Source organism: Callionymus lyra, chromosome 17 (genome assembly GCF_982586985.1).
Source record: "Callionymus lyra chromosome 17, fCalLyr1.hap1.1, whole genome shotgun sequence".
Classification (NCBI taxonomy): Eukaryota; Metazoa; Chordata; class Actinopteri; order Syngnathiformes; family Callionymidae; genus Callionymus; species Callionymus lyra.
Window position 1 is genome coordinate 24,179,809 of NC_141834.1, and position 17,007 is coordinate 24,196,815.

The following is a 17,007-nucleotide window of genomic DNA, read 5'->3' on the forward strand; positions in this document are numbered from 1 at the left end:
GTCAGTAGATCATCAAACACAGATGTTTCTTGAAGGAGTCAGTAGATCATCAAACACAGATGTTTCTTGAAGGAGTCAGTAGATCATCAAACACAGATGTTTCTTAAAGGAGTCAGTAGATCATCAAACACAGATGTTTCTTGAAGGAGTCAGTAGATCATCAAACACAGATGTTTCTTGAAGGAGTCAGTAGATCATCAAACACAGATGTTTCTTGAAGGAGTCAGTAGATCATCAAACACAGATGTTTCTTGAAGGAGTCAGTAGATCATCAAACACAGATGTTTCTTGAAGGAGTCAGTAGATCATCAAACACAGATGTTTCTTGAAGGAGTCAGTAGATCATCAAACACACATGTTTCTTGAAGGAGTCAGTAGATCATCAAACACAGATGTTTCTTGAAGGAGTCAGTAGATCATCAAACACAGATGTTACTTGAAGGAGTCAGTAGATCATCAAACACAGAGATCGTTCCAAAGCTTAGGAGCAACAGTCTGGAAGGATTTCTCTCCTCTGGTCCTGAATCGTGTGCGTGGAACCATCAGTCTGGATCATGTTCCGACAACATTTTCCTAAGTTTAGAGATTTTTCTCAGTTGAAGGAAACAGTTTCTGGTCAGTTTTCTTCAGTGTTGAACAAGAGACATGTCTTTATCAAATACAACACCCAGGTTTCTCAGGCTCAGTTTGACAGACTGACTTAAGTCACTCAAGTACTGACTCAACCCTGAACGTTATCATCAACAATCACCAGAGTTTCAGTTTTGTCCACATTTAGCTTCAAAGTGTTTTCACTCATTGTTTGATTTCTAGCAACAATTGACTAAGTTCAGCCTCTGGAGCTCAGTTGGATCAACAGAGCAGTAGAGCTGGATGTCATCAGCAAACATGTGATAAGAAACATCAGGAAATCTCTGAATGATTTTACCGAGGGGAATAAAGTACAGCAAAAACAATAAAGGACCCAGAACAGAACCTTGAGGGACTCCACACATCAGATCTGCTGATTCAGAACCATTCTAACACAGACCCAGACAGTCTTCATCCCTCAGTCTTCTCAGCAGGATCTGGTTCAACTGTGTCAAAGGCTGAGGACAGATCCAACAGAACCAGAACAGTGAATTTACCAGAGTCAGCCGACATCATGATGTCACTGGACACCTTCAGTAAGACTGTCTCCGTAGATGTTTGCTGAAGCCAGACTGAAACTTCTCATGGATGTCACTCTGATCCAGGAACAGCTGCTCAGACACAACCTTCTCCAAGATCTTGGACAAGAAAGGGAGCTTAGAAATAGGCCTGAAATTACTGAGGTCAGTTGGGTCTAAGCCTGGTTTTTTGAGCAGAGGCTCCACAATGGCATGTTTAAATGTATTGTTAAAAACCCCTGTGGAAAGGGAGAGGTTCACCATATTGGTAACCCAGGGGCCAATTACAGGTAACCCAGGGGACGTCATCTGAGCAAGAGGAGGGTTTCATCTTGTTCACTGAAATATCACCCAAAGATACAGCAGTGAAGGAAGACCAAGAGGAGGAGAGGGGCTCTTAATCATTATGTGTGATGATGTGTGTTTTTGTGTGATAATGTGTGATGTTGTGTGATGTTGTGTGTTGATGTGTGTTGTTGTGTGATGATGAGTGTTAATGTGTGTTGTTGTGTGTTTTTGTGTGATGATGTGTGTTAACGTGTGTTGTTGTGTGTCTCAGGTGGGAGGACGAGTGATGTTGTGTGTTAATAATGTGTGTTGTTGTGTGTCTCAGGTGGGAGGAGGAGTGATGTTGTGTAATGTTGTGTGTCTCAGGTGGGAGGAGGAGTATTGTTGTGTTATGTTGTGTTATAATGTGTAATGTTGTGTGTCTCAGGTGGGAGGAGGAGTACACCATGAGGATGGATCTGCAGCAGAAGATCTCAGACCTTCAGGAGGTAACGAGTCACATGAACCTCCACAGTTTTTCATCACTGCTCTTCCTCTCACTCCCTCCCAGTGAACTCATAACTGCAGCTCTGGGGTCATTGAACCTGATCAGACTGTTACTATTGACACCTGTGCAGGTGAAGCTGCTCTGTGTTTAGGTCTTCCTGCAGCAGTGCTGGATGTGACCGTAATGACCTTTGACCTTTCGCCTCTGGTTCCAAACCTCACAGAAGCTTCTGATGAGCGAGTGTTTCCGACGTTGTCTCTCGACAGCATCGCTCGTCAATCACTGTCGAACCTTTGACTGGAAACATCAGCAGGAACGACTCTATTAGAGCCAGTGATGATGTCATCAGTGTTTACAACCTTTTGTGCTTCGTGGGGCTTTTATTTTGACGACCCATTTGTTCCTGCTGCTCCAGTGGCTGCAGACAGTGTGCATTTGTGTTGTTAATGTGTGTGTTTGTGTGTGCGTGTGCGTGTGCGTGTGCGTGTGCGTGTGCGTGTGCGTGTGTGTGTGTGTGTCTGCAGGACCTGCAGGAGAGTGAAGGATGTCAGGACGAGTTAGCTCTCAGAGTCCAGCAGCTGAAGGCAGAGCTGGTCCTTTTCAAAGGCCTCATGAGCAACGTGAGCATCAACATGCTAACATAGCTTCAGTACATCAACATGCTAACATAGCTTCAGTACATCAATATGCTAACATAGCTTCAGTACATCAACATGCTAACAAAGCTGCAGCACACCAACATGTTAACATAGCTGCAGTAGATCAACATACTAACATACTATACAAATAAAAATTACTTACTTACTTACTTACATAGCTGCAGCACATCAACATGCTAACATAGCTGCAGCACATCAACATGCTAAAATAGCTGCAGCACATCAACATGCTAACATAGCTGCAGCACATCAACATGCTAACATAGCTGCAGCACATCAACATGCTAACATAGCTGCAGCACATCAACATGCTAACATAGCTGCAGCACATCAACATGCTAACATAGCTGCAGCAGACCAACATGCTAACATAGCTGCAGCACATCAACATGCTAACATAGCTGCAGCACATCAACATGCTAACATAGCTGCAGCACATCAACATGCTAACATAGCTGCAGCACATCAACATGCTAACATAGCTGCAGCACATCAACATGCTAAAATAGCTGCAGCACATCAACATGCTTACATAGCTGCAGCACATCAACATGCTAAAATAGCTGCAGCACATCAACATGCTAACATAGCTGCAGCACATCAACATGCTAACATAGCTGCAGTACATTAACATGCTAACATAGCTGCAGCACATCAACATGCTAAAATAGCTGCAGTACATTAACATGCTAACATAGCTGCAGCACATCAACATGCTAACATAGCTGCAGCACATCAACATGCTAACATAGCTGCAGCAGACCAACATGCTAAAATAGCTTCAGTACATCAACATGTTAACAAAGCTGCAGCACACCAACAAGTTAACATAGCTGCATTAGATCAACATACTAACATACTATACAAATAAAAATTACTTACTTACTTACTTACATAGCTGCAGCACATCAACATGCTAACATAGCTGCAGCAGACCAACATGCTAAAATAGCTGCAGCACATCAACATGCTAACATAGCTGCAGCACATCAACATGCTAACATAGCTGCAGCAGACCAACATGCTAAAATAGCTGCAGCACATCAACATGCTAACATAGCTGCAGCACATCAACATGCTAACATAGCTGCAGCACATCAACATGCTAACATAGCTGCAGCACATCAACATGCTAAAATAGCTGCAGCACATCAACATGCTAACATAGCTGCAGCACATCAACATGCTAACATAGCTGCAGCACATCAACATGCTAACATAGCTGCAGCAGACCAACATGCTAAAATAGCTTCAGTACATCAACATGCTAACATAGCTTCAGTACATCAACATGCTAACAAAGCTGCAGCACACCAACATGTTAACATAGCTGCAGTAGATCAACATACTAACATACTATACAAATAAAAATTACTTACTTACTTACTTACATAGCTGCAGCACATCAACATGCTAACATAGCTGCAGCACATCAACATGCTAACATAGCTGCAGCACATCAACATGCTAACATAGCTGCAGCACATCAACATGCTTACATAGCTGCAGCACATCAACATGCTTACATAGCTGCAGCAGATCAACATGCTAACATAGCTGCAGCACATCAACATGCTAAAATAGCTGCAGCACATCAACATGCTAACATAGCTGCAGCACATCAACATGCTTACATAGCTGCAGCACATCAACATGCTAACATAGCTGCAGCACATCAACATGCTAAAATAGCTGCAGCACATCAACATGCTAACATAGCTGCAGCACATCAACATGCTAACATAGCTGCAGTACATTAACATGCTAACATAGCTGCAGCACATCAACATGCTAAAATAGCTGCAGTACATTAACATGCTAACATAGCTGCAGCACATCAACATGCTAACATAGCTGCAGCACATCAACATGCTAACATAGCTGCAGCACATCAACATGCTAACATAGCTGCAGCACATCAACATGCTAACATAGCTGCAGCACATCAACATGCTAAAATAGCTGCAGTACATTAACATGCTAACATAGCTGCAGCACATCAACATGCTAACATAGCTGCAGCACATCAACATGCTAACATAGCTGCAGCACATCAACATGCTAACATAGCTGCAGCACATCAACATGCTAAAATAGCTGCAGTACATTAACATGCTAACATAGCTGCAGCACATCAACATGCTAACATAGCTGCAGCACATCAACATGCTAACATAGCTGCAGCACATCAACATGCTAACATAGCTGCAGCAGACCAACATGCTAAAATAGCTTCAGTACATCAACATGCTAACAATGCTGCAGCACACCAACATGTTAACATAGCTGCAGCAGCTAGCTAGCTACTGGTGAGTTTGTGTAGTTGAAGTTGTGTAACTCTGGCTGTAGAACTTCTCGGACCTGGACTCTAAGATCCAGGAGAAGGCCATGAAGGTGGACATGGACATCTGTCGGAGGATCGACATCACGGCGCGGCTCTGTGACGTGGCGCAGCAGAGGAACTGTGAAGACGTGATCCAGATGTTCCAGGTGGACGAAGGTCTTCCATGAGTCTGGCTGTGACTAACACCTTCCACCACAGGTGCCCAACAACCAGGCGTCGCTCACCTGCCGCCGCAAACACACGCCTCTGTCCATCAACGGCAGCGAAGGAGAGGAAGCGGTCAGTACCTCGGAGAGCGACGGAGTGAAGGAGGAGGAGCATATGGGCTCGTCGACCAATCACATCAATGAGGAGATGCAGAGGATGTTGAACCAGCTGTGAGTCACTGATGAACAAGTGTGATCGTCACCTCAGAACTTCTTATTATCATGACATCAGAACTTCTTATTATCATGGCATCAGAACTTCTTATTATCATGGCATCAGAACTTCTTATTATCATGGCATCAGAACTTCTTATTATCATGGCATCATAACTTCTTATTATCATGGCATCAGAACTTCTTATTATCGTGGCATCATAACTTCTTATTATCATGGCATCATAACTTCTTATTATCATGACATCAGAACTTCTTATTATCATGGCATCATAACTTCTTATTATCATGGCATCAGAACTTCTTATTATCATGACATCAGAACTTCTTATTATCATGGCATCAGAACTTCTTATTATCATGGCATCATAACTTCTTATTATCATGACATCATAACTTCTTATTATCATGGCATCAGAACTTCTTATTATCATGACATCATAACTTCTTATTATCATGGCATCAGAACTTCTTATTATCATGGCATCATAACTTCTTATTATCATGGCATCAGAACTTCTTATTATCATGGCATCAGAACTTCTTATTATCATGACATCAGAACTTCTTATTATCATGGCATCAGAACTTCTTATTATCATGACATCATAACTTCTTATTATCATGGCATCAGAACTTCTTATTATCATGACATCATAACTTCTTATTATCATGACATCAGAACTTCTTATTATCATGACATCAGAACTTCTTATTATCATGGCATCAGAACTTCTTATTATCATGACATCAGAACTTCTTATTATCATGACATCAGAACTTCTTATTATCATGGCATCAGAACTTCTTATTATCATGACATCATAACTTCTTATTATCATGACATCAGAACTTCTTATTATCATGGCATCAGAACTTCTTATTATCATGACATCATAACTTCTTATTATCATGACATCAGAACTTCTTATTATCATGGCATCAGAACTTCTTATTATCATGACATCAGAACTTCTTATTATCATGGCATCAGAACTTCTTATTATCATGGCATCATAACTTCTTATTATCATGACATCATAACTTCTTATTATCATGACATCATAACTTCTTATTATCATGGCATCAGAACTTCTTATTATCATGACATCATAACTTCTTATTATCATGGCATCAGAACTTCTTATTATCATGGCATCATAACTTCTTATTATCATGACATCATAACTTCTTATTATCATGGCATCAGAACTTCTTATTATCATGACATCATAACTTCTTATTATCATGGCATCATAACTTCTTATTATCATGACATCATAACTTCTTATTATCATGGCATCAGAACTTCTTATTATCATGACATCATAACTTCTTATTATCATGGCATCAGAACTTCTTATTATCATGGCATCATAACTTCTTATTATCATGACATCATAACTTCTTATTATCATGGCATCAGAACTTCTTATTATCATGACATCATAACTTCTTATTATCATGACATCATAACTTCTTATTATCATGGCATCAGAACTTCTTATTGTCATGGCATCAGAACTTCTTATTATCATGACATCATAACTTCTTATTATCATGACATCATAACTTCTTATTATCATGGCATCAGAACTTCTTATTATCATGACATCATAACTTCTTATTATCATGGCATCAGAACTTCTTATTATCATGACATCATAACTTCTTATTATCATGACATCATAACTTCTTATTATCATGGCATCAGAACTTCTTATTATCATGGCATCAGAACTTCTTATTATCATGGCATCAGAACTTCTTATTATCATGGCATCATAACTTCTTATTATCATGACATCATAACTTCTTATTATCATGGCATCAGAACTTCTTATTATCATGACATCATAACTTCTTATTATCATGACATCATAACTTCTTATTATCATGGCATCAGAACTTCTTATTATCATGACATCATAACTTCTTATTATCATGGCATCATAACTTCTTATTATCATGACATCATAACTTCTTATTATCATGGCATCAGAACTTCTTATTATCATGACATCATAACTTCTTATTATCATGGCATCAGAACTTCTTATTATCATGGCATCATAACTTCTTATTATCATGACATCATAACTTCTTATTATCATGGCATCAGAACTTCTTATTATCATGACATCATAACTTCTTATTATCATGGCATCAGAACTTCTTATTATCATGACATCAGAACTTCTTATTATCATGGCATCAGAACTTCTTATTGTCATGGCATCAGAACTTCTTATTATCATGACATCATAACTTCTTATTATCATGACATCATAACTTCTTATTATCATGGCATCAGAACTTCTTATTATCATGACATCATAACTTCTTATTATCATGGCATCAGAACTTCTTATTATCATGACATCATAACTTCTTATTATCATGACATCATAACTTCTTATTATCATGGCATCAGAACTTCTTATTATCATGGCATCATAACTTCTTATTATCATGACATCATAACTTCTTATTATCATGGCATCAGAACTTCTTATTATCATGACATCATAACTTCTTATTATCATGGCATCAGAACTTCTTATTATCATGACATCAGAACTTCTTATTATCATGGCATCAGAACTTCTTATTGTCATGGCATCAGAACTTCTTATTATCATGACATCATAACTTCTTATTATCATGACATCATAACTTCTTATTATCATGGCATCAGAACTTCTTATTATCATGACATCATAACTTCTTATTATCATGGCATCAGAACTTCTTATTATCATGACATCATAACTTCTTATTATCATGACATCATAACTTCTTATTATCATGGCATCAGAACTTCTTATTATCATGGCATCAGAACTTCTTATTATCATGGCATCAGAACTTCTTATTATCATGGCATCATAACTTCTTATTATCATGACATCATAACTTCTTATTATCATGGCATCAGAACTTCTTATTATCATGACATCATAACTTCTTATTATCATGGCATCAGAACTTCTTATTATCATGGCATCATAACTTCTTATTATCATGGCATCAGAACTTCTTATTATCATGACATCATAACTTCTTATTATCATGACATCATAACTTCTTATTATCATGGCATCAGAACTTCTTATTATCATGACATCAGAACTTCTTATTATCATGACATCAGAACCGCTCATGAACATTGAAGACCAGCAGCTCCAGATGAAACAGTCGTGAATAACTTCATCTTCTACAGGCGCGAGTGTGAGTTCGAGGACGACTGCGACAGTCTGGCCTGGGAGGAGACGGAGGAGACTCTGCTGCTGTGGGAGGATTTCCCAGGATGCACTTTACCTCCAGACCCCACACATGCACCCGGAGAGGTACTGTCACTCAGAGTCATCACTGTGGTTAACTGTCACTCAGAGTCATCACTGTGGTTAACTGTCACTCAGAGTCATCACTGTCGTTAACTGTCACTCAGAGTCATCACTGTCGTTAACTGTCACTCAGAGTCATCACTGTCGTTAACTGTCACTCAGAGTCATCACTGTGGTTAACTGTCACTCAGAGTCATCACTGTGACGTCACATGATTGGCTGAAGGTTGGATCAGCAGCTCTGAGCTCTGTTGGTTTGGTCTGAGACTCTATTATAACATCTATGGATTGACTTTAAAAGACATTAATTAAATGAGTTTATCGTGTAATGAAATGATTCAAGAAAACAACATTTCAATGAAAATGATTCTCTGATCAATTATTGATTCTCGCTCAGACTTCGGTTCCTCAGGACGACTGTCTGGAGAAAGTCATCAACGACACCGAGTGTCTGTTCAAGTCCAGAGAGAAGGAGTACCAGGAGACCATCGATCAGATCGAGGTGAGTGACAGCTGTCCGAGTGAGACGTGTGATTGACGGGCAGGTGAGAGACAGGTGTGATTGACGGGGCAGGTGAGTGACAGGTGTGATTGACGGGGCAGATGAGTGACAGGTGTGATTGACGGGGCAGGTGAGTGACAGGTGTGATTGACGGGGCAGATGAGTGACAGGTGTGATTGACGGGGCAGGTGAGTGACAGGTGTGATTGACGGGGCAGGTGAGTGACAGGTGTGATTGACAGGGCAGGTGAGTGTCACGTGTGATTGACGGGCAGGTGAGAGACAGGTGTGATTGACGGGGCAGGTGAGTGACAGGTGTGATTGACGGGGCAGGTGAGTGTCACGTGTGATTGACGGGCAGGTGAGAGACAGGTGTGATTGACGGGGCAGGTGAGTGACAGGTGTGATTGACGGGGCAGATGAGTGACAGGTGTGATTGACGGGGCAGATGAGTGACAGGTGTGATTGACGGGGCAGGTGAGTGACAGGTGTGATTGACGGGGCAGGTGAGTGACAGGTGTGATTGACGGGGCAGATGAGTGACAGGTGTGATTGACGGGGCAGGTGAGTGACAGGTGTGATTGACGGGGCAGGTGAGTGACAGGTGTGATTGACGGGGCAGATGAGTGACAGGTGTGATTGACGGGGCAGGTGAGTGACAGGTGTGATTGACGGGGCAGGTGAGTGACAGGTGTGATTGACAGGGCAGGTGAGTGTCACGTGTGATTGACGGGCAGGTGAGAGACAGGTGTGATTGACGGGGCAGGTGAGTGACAGGTGTGATTGACGGGGCAGGTGAGTGTCACGTGTGATTGACGGGCAGGTGAGAGACAGGTGTGATTGACGGGGCAGGTGAGTGACAGGTGTGATTGACGGGGCAGATGAGTGACAGGTGTGATTGACGGGGCAGATGAGTGACAGGTGTGATTGACGGGGCAGGTGAGTGACAGGTGTGATTGACGGGGCAGGTGAGTGACAGGTGTGATTGACGGGGCAGATGAGTGACAGGTGTGATTGACGGGGCAGGTGAGTGACAGGTGTCACGTGTGATTGACGGGGCAGGTGAGTGACAGGTGTGATTGACGGGGCAGGTGAGTGACAGGTGTGATTGACGGGGCAGATGAGTGACAGGTGTGATTGACGGGGCAGGTGAGTGTCACGTGTGATTGACGGGGCAGATGAGTGACAGGTGTGATTGACGGGGCAGGTGAGTGTCACGTGTGATTGACGGGCAGGTGAGAGACAGGTGTGATTGACGGGGCAGATGAGTGACAGGTGTGATTGACGGGGCAGATGAGTGACAGGTGTGATTGACGGGGCAGGTGAGTGGCAGGTGTGATTGACGGGCAGGTGAGAGACAGGTGTGATTGACGGGGCAGGTGAGTGACAGGTGTGATTGACGGGGCAGATGAGTGACAGGTGTGATTGACGGGGCAGATGAGTGACAGGTGTGATTGACGGGGCAGGTGAGTGACAGGTGTGATTGACGGGGCAGGTGAGTGACAGGTGTGATTGACGGGGCAGATGAGTGACAGGTGTGATTGACGGGGCAGGTGAGTGACAGGTGTGATTGACGGGGCAGGTGAGTGACAGGTGTGATTGACAGGGCAGGTGAGTGTCACGTGTGATTGACGGGCAGGTGAGAGACAGGTGTGATTGACGGGGCAGGTGAGTGACAGGTGTGATTGACGGGGCAGATGAGTGACAGGTGTGATTGACGGGGCAGGTGAGTGTCACGTGTGATTGACGGGCAGGTGAGAGACAGGTGTGATTGATGGGGCAGGTGAGTGACAGGTGTGATTGACGGGGCAGATGAGTGACAGGTGTGATTGACGGGGCAGATGAGTGACAGGTGTGATTGACGGGGCAGATGAGTGACAGGTGTGATTGACGGGGCAGGTGAGTGACAGGTGTGATTGACAGGGCAGATGAGTGACAGGTGTGATTGACGGGGCAGATGAGTGACAGGTGTGATTGACGGGGCAGGTGAGTGACAGGTGTGATTGACGGGGCAGATGAGTGACAGGTGTGATTGACGGGGCAGGTGAGTGACAGGTGTGATTGACGGGGCAGGTGAGTGACAGGTGTGATTGACGGGGCAGGTGAGTGACAGGTGTGATTGACGGGGCAGATGAGTGACAGGTGTGATTGACGGGGCAGGTGAGTGACAGGTGTGATTGACGGGGCAGGTGAGTGACAGGTGTGATTGACAGGGCAGGTGAGTGTCACGTGTGATTGACGGGCAGGTGAGAGACAGGTGTGATTGACGGGGCAGGTGAGTGACAGGTGTGATTGACGGGGCAGATGAGTGACAGGTGTGATTGACGGGGCAGGTGAGTGTCACGTGTGATTGACGGGCAGGTGAGAGACAGGTGTGATTGATGGGGCAGGTGAGTGACAGGTGTGATTGACGGGGCAGATGAGTGACAGGTGTGATTGACGGGGCAGATGAGTGACAGGTGTGATTGACGGGGCAGGTGAGTGACAGGTGTGATTGACGGGGCAGGTGAGTGACAGGTGTGATTGACAGGGCAGATGAGTGACAGGTGTGATTGACGGGGCAGATGAGTGACAGGTGTGATTGACAGGGCAGGTGAGTGACAGGTGTGATTGACGGGGCAGATGAGTGACAGGTGTGATTGATGGGCAGGTGAGTGACAGGTGTCCGGAGTGAGACGTGTGATTGACAGGGCAGGTGAGTGACAGGTGTGATTGACGGGCAGTTGAGTGTCACGTGTGATTGACGGGCAGGTGAGTGTCACGTGTGATTGACGGGGCAGGTGAGTGACAGGTGTGATTGACGGGCAGGTGAGTGACAGGTGTGATTGACGGGCAGGTGAGTAACAGGTGTGATTGACGGGCAGGTGAGTAACAGGTGTGATTGACGGGCAGGTGAGTGACAGGTGTGATTGACGGGCAGGTGAGTGACAGGTGTGATTGACGGGCAGGTGAGTGACAGGTGTGATTGACGGGCAGGTGAGTGACAGGTGTGATTGACGGGCTCTCTGACGCAGCTGGAACTGGCCACAGCCAAGAGCGACATGAACCGACACCTGCACGAGTACATGGAGATGTGCTCCATGAAGAGAGGCCTGGACGTGCAGATGGAGACGTGCAGGAGACTCATCACGCAGACGGGCGACAGGTCGGACTATCTGGGCTCCATTAGTCTGGTCTTACTCAGGGATTCACTTATTACACATTATTATAAGACTTCACACATGATTCCATTTTTATAACAAACACATGATGATCATTATTGAATTATTATTGAATCATTATTGAATTATTATTGAATCATTATTGAATTATTATTGAATAATTATTGAATAATTATTGAATTATTATTGAATCATTATTGAATTATTATTGAATAATTATTGAATAATTCCTGAATAATTATTGAATTATTATTGAATCATTATTGAATTATTATTGAATAATTATTGAATCATTATTGAATTATTATTGAATAATTATTGAATGATTATTGAAGTATATTTAAACTATTATTGAATAATTATTGAATTTTTATTGAATAATTATTGAATAATTATACAAGTATATTTAAATTATTATTGAATAATTATTGAATTGTTATTGAATTATTATTGAATAATTATTTAATGATTATTGAAGTATATTTAAATTATTATTGAATAATTATTGAATTGTTATTGAATAATTATTGAATGATTATACAAGTATATTTAAATTATTATTGAATAGTTATTGAATAATTATTGAATTATTATACAAGTATATTTAAATTATTATTGAATAGTTATTGAATTGTTATTGAATAATTATTGAATGATTATACAAGTATATTTAAATTATTATTGAATAATTATTGAATTGTTATTGAATAATTATTGAATGATTATACAAGTATATTTAAATTATTATTGAATAATTATTGAATTGTTATTGAATAATTATTGAATGATTATACAAGTATATTTAAATTATTATTGAATAATTATTGAATTGTTATTGAATAATTATTGAATGATTATTAAAGTATATTTAAATTATTATTGAATAATTATTGAATTGTTATTGAATAATTATTGAATTATTCCTGAATAATTATTGAATTATTATTGAATAATTATTGAATGATTATTGAAGTATATTTAAATTATTATTGAATAATTATTGAACAATTATTGAAGTATTTTTGATTGATTATTGAATAATTATTGAAAAATATTGAATTATTATTGAAAAAATATTTAACTATTATTGAATTATGATTGAATTATGATTGAATAATTATTAAACTATTATGAATTATTATTTAATAATTATTGAACTATTATTGAATTATTATTGAACTATTATTGAATAATTATTGAACTATTATTGAATTATTATTGAATAATTATTATAACTATTATTTCATGTATTCTCTCCTCAGCCCCCCGGCTGTGTCGGCGTCACATGACGACGGCGAGCAGAGAGACAGCGACAGAAGCTCCGCCTCCTCCAGCTCTGGACGATCCTGACACCTGCTGACCCGTGCAGAGTGAAGGGTCACGTGACCACGCCCTCCTCACCTGGTCACACGCCATCACTCTGTGGCCACTTCCTGCTGCAGTGACATCACTTCCTGCTGCAGTGACATCACTTCCTGCTGCAGTGACATGACTTCCTGCTGCACTGACATCACATCCTGCTGAGGTGACATGACTTCTTGCTGCAGTGACATCACTTCCTGCTGCAGTGATATCACTTCCTGCTGCAGTGACATGACTTCCTGCTGCAGTGACATCACCTCTTGCTGCAGTGACATCACTTCCTGCTACAGAGAAATCCCTTCCTGCTGCAATGATATCACTTCCTGCTACAGAGAAATCCCTTCCTGCTGCAATGATATCACTTCCTGCTACGGAGACATCACATCCTGTTGCAGTGACATGACTTCCTGCTGCAGTGACATGACTTCCTGCTGCACTGACATCACATCCTCCTGAGGTGACATGACATCCTGCTGCAGTGACATCACTTCCTGCTGCAGTGACATCACTTCCTGCTGCAGTGACATGACTTCCTGCTGCAGTGACATCACTTCCTGCTGCAGTGACATGACTTCCTGCTGCAGTGACATCACCTCCTGCTGCAGTGACATCACTTCCTGCTGCACTGACATCACATCCTCCTGAGGTGACATGACATCCTGCTTCAGTGACATCACCTCCTGCTGCAGTGACATCACTTCCTGCTGCAGTGACATCACTTCCTGCTGCAGTGACATCACTTCCTGCTGCAGTGACATCACTTCCTGCTGCAGTGACATCACTTCCACATGTAAGACTGGAAGCTTATCCGTAAACATCCTCCTTTAAAGCTGTACCTTCTAAGCCTCTCGTGATGTCATCAGTGCTCGTCCATCAGTCGTCAATGAAGCAGGAAGAGAAAAACTTTTAGGATTATCTGATGAAATCTGATGTCATCAGCTTTTTACTGCCTCAGCACTGCAGACCACTGCTACGCTCTCAGGCCCCCTTCACAAGAGTTAGCTTGTCTTAGCTCACGTCTTAGATAATGTTAGCTTTTCTTAGCTCATGTTAGCTTGTCTTAGCTCACGTCTAAGATCATGTTAGCTTGTCTAAGCTCACGTCTAAGCTCACGTCTAAGATCATGTTAGCTTGTCTTAGCTCATGTTAGCTTGTCTTAGCTCACGTCTAAGATCATGTTAGCTTGTCTAAGCTCACGTCTAAGCTCACGTCTAAGATCATGTTAGCTTGTCTTAGCTCATGTTAGCTTGTCTTAGCTCACGTCTAAGATCATGTTAGCTTGTCTAAGGTCATGTTAGCTTACGTTAGCTAGCATTAGCTTGTCTAAACTCACGTTAGCTTGTGTAAGCTCATGTAAGTTTGTCTAAGCTCACGATAGCTTGTCTAAACTCACGTTAGCTTGTGTAAGCTCATGTAAGTTTGTCTAAGCTCACGATACCTTGTCTAAACTCATGTTAGCTTGCGTTGGCTAGCATTAGCTTGTCTAAGCTCACGTTAGCTTGATGAGAGACTTTGGAAGAAAAAAGAAAAGATGTTTAGCGTGCGATGCTAAATGTAACAAATCATTTTCTTACATGGTTTTCGTTTGCTTTACTTGGACGTCTGTTCGTGGTCAAAAGAGTGAAGGGGGCCCAGAGTCTTGAATATATCTGTCAATCATCATGTTTGAATATATCTGTCAATCATGAAGTGATGTACAGAGTTGAAACTCACGAACATTGACTCAAGCACATCGTTGAAACATCCCATAATGTCACGGCTGTAGATGAGGCTCCGCATGTTTCACTTTCCTTTGCTTTTTTCAGACTTTATTCAGAGACTTTGATTCATTCTTCATCACAATATTGCACTTTTGAAAACCACGCGTTTGAATCTGAAACAATCGTAGAAGAATAAAAGCTTCTTAGCTTCTGTAGCTACTTAGCTTCTTAAGCTACTGTAGCTACTTAGCTTCTTAAGCTACTGTAGCTACTTAGCTTCTTAAGCTACTGTAGCTACTTAGCTTCTTAGCCTAACACGGCTTCACTTTTAACATTGTATGACGTGATGATGGCGATGTGATGCTAACTAGCTTAGCCTGACCCCGATAAACAATATGTTGCTGCTAACATGTCTGAGCTAACAATGAAAGATATGATGATAAGTTATGAAGCTATTGATGCTTAATGTTATTGATGCATGATGTTATTGATCAATAATGTTATTGATGCTTAATGTTATTGATCAATAATGTTATTGATCAATAATGTTATTGATACATGATGTTATTGATCAATAATGTTATTGATCAATAATGTTATTGATACATGATGTTATTGATCAATAATGTTATTGATCAATAATGTTATTGATACATGATGTTATTGATCAATAATGTTATTGATGCTTAATGTTATTGATGCATGATGTTATTGATCAATAATGTTATTGATACATGATGTAAGTGATCAGTAATGTTATTGATACTTAATGTTATTGATCCATGATGTTAGTGATCAATAATGTTACTGATACATGATGTTAGTGATCAGTACTGTTATTGATACTTAATGTTATTGATCCATGATGTTAGTGATCAATAATGTTACTGATACATGATGTTATTGATCAATAATGTTATTGATACATGATGTTAGTGATCAATAATGTTATTGATACATGATGTTAGTGATCAATAATGTTATTGATACATGATGTTATTGATGCTTAATGTTATTGATACATGATGTTATTGATCAATATTGTTAATAAATGATATTTTTGATCAATAATGTTAAATAATATAATTGACTCATCATGTTAATCAATAATGTTGCTTTATGAAGATGAAGATATAGCAGGTTGAGGGTTGAACGCCGTGAACGCATGAATCTACGTGAATGTTCCATTAGTTGACCTTGAACCAGTAGAGCTGCACAACATGAAGGACGTTTATCAGACGTTTTGATGCTACAACGATGAGTCGTGCTAGCAGAAGCTACTGCTAGCTGAAGCTACTGCTAGCTGAAGTTACTGCTAGCTGAAGCTACTGCTAGCTGAAGCTACTGCTAGCAGAAGCTACTGCTAGCTGAAGCTACTGCTAGCAGAAGCTACTGCTAGCTGAAGCTACTGCTAGCAGAAGCTACTGCTAGCAGAAGCTACTGCGTTAGCTTCAGACACGACGTAGAACTGGATCAACAACCAGGACGTGTTCAGGTGCGTCACTAGTTTGACTTCTAGAGTCTCAGCTCAGGTTTCCCTCAAAAATACATTGAACTTAAAGTGACAACGAGATGCTAGCATGCTAACATGCTAACGTCCTGAGGATCACGTTTGTCTTCACTAGTGAGGA

At 41.1% G+C, this 17,007-nt stretch overlaps 1 protein-coding gene across 2 annotated transcripts in view; it reads left to right on the plus strand.

The window, feature by feature from the left end:
• iffo1b (intermediate filament family orphan 1b) overlaps positions 1-15,789 on the plus strand; it is a 27,315-nt gene extending 11,526 nt beyond the window's left edge. The window contains exons 2-9 of one of the 2 annotated variants that reach the window (XM_087812375.1): positions 1,864-1,924; positions 2,448-2,543; positions 4,932-5,072; positions 5,125-5,303; positions 8,530-8,656; positions 9,050-9,154; positions 12,168-12,298; positions 13,577-15,789. In XM_087812375.1, coding sequence (XP_087668501.1) covers positions 1,864-1,924; positions 2,448-2,543; positions 4,932-5,072; positions 5,125-5,303; positions 8,530-8,656; positions 9,050-9,154; positions 12,168-12,298; positions 13,577-13,664 — 928 coding nt within the window. In that variant the 3' untranslated portion in view covers positions 13,665-15,789. The remainder of the gene's footprint in view (positions 1-1,863; positions 1,925-2,447; positions 2,544-4,931; positions 5,073-5,124; positions 5,304-8,529; positions 8,657-9,049; positions 9,155-12,167; positions 12,299-13,576) is intronic. The other variant, XM_087812376.1, reaches the window with a different exon arrangement.
• Positions 15,790-17,007: the final 1,218 nt, after the last annotated feature.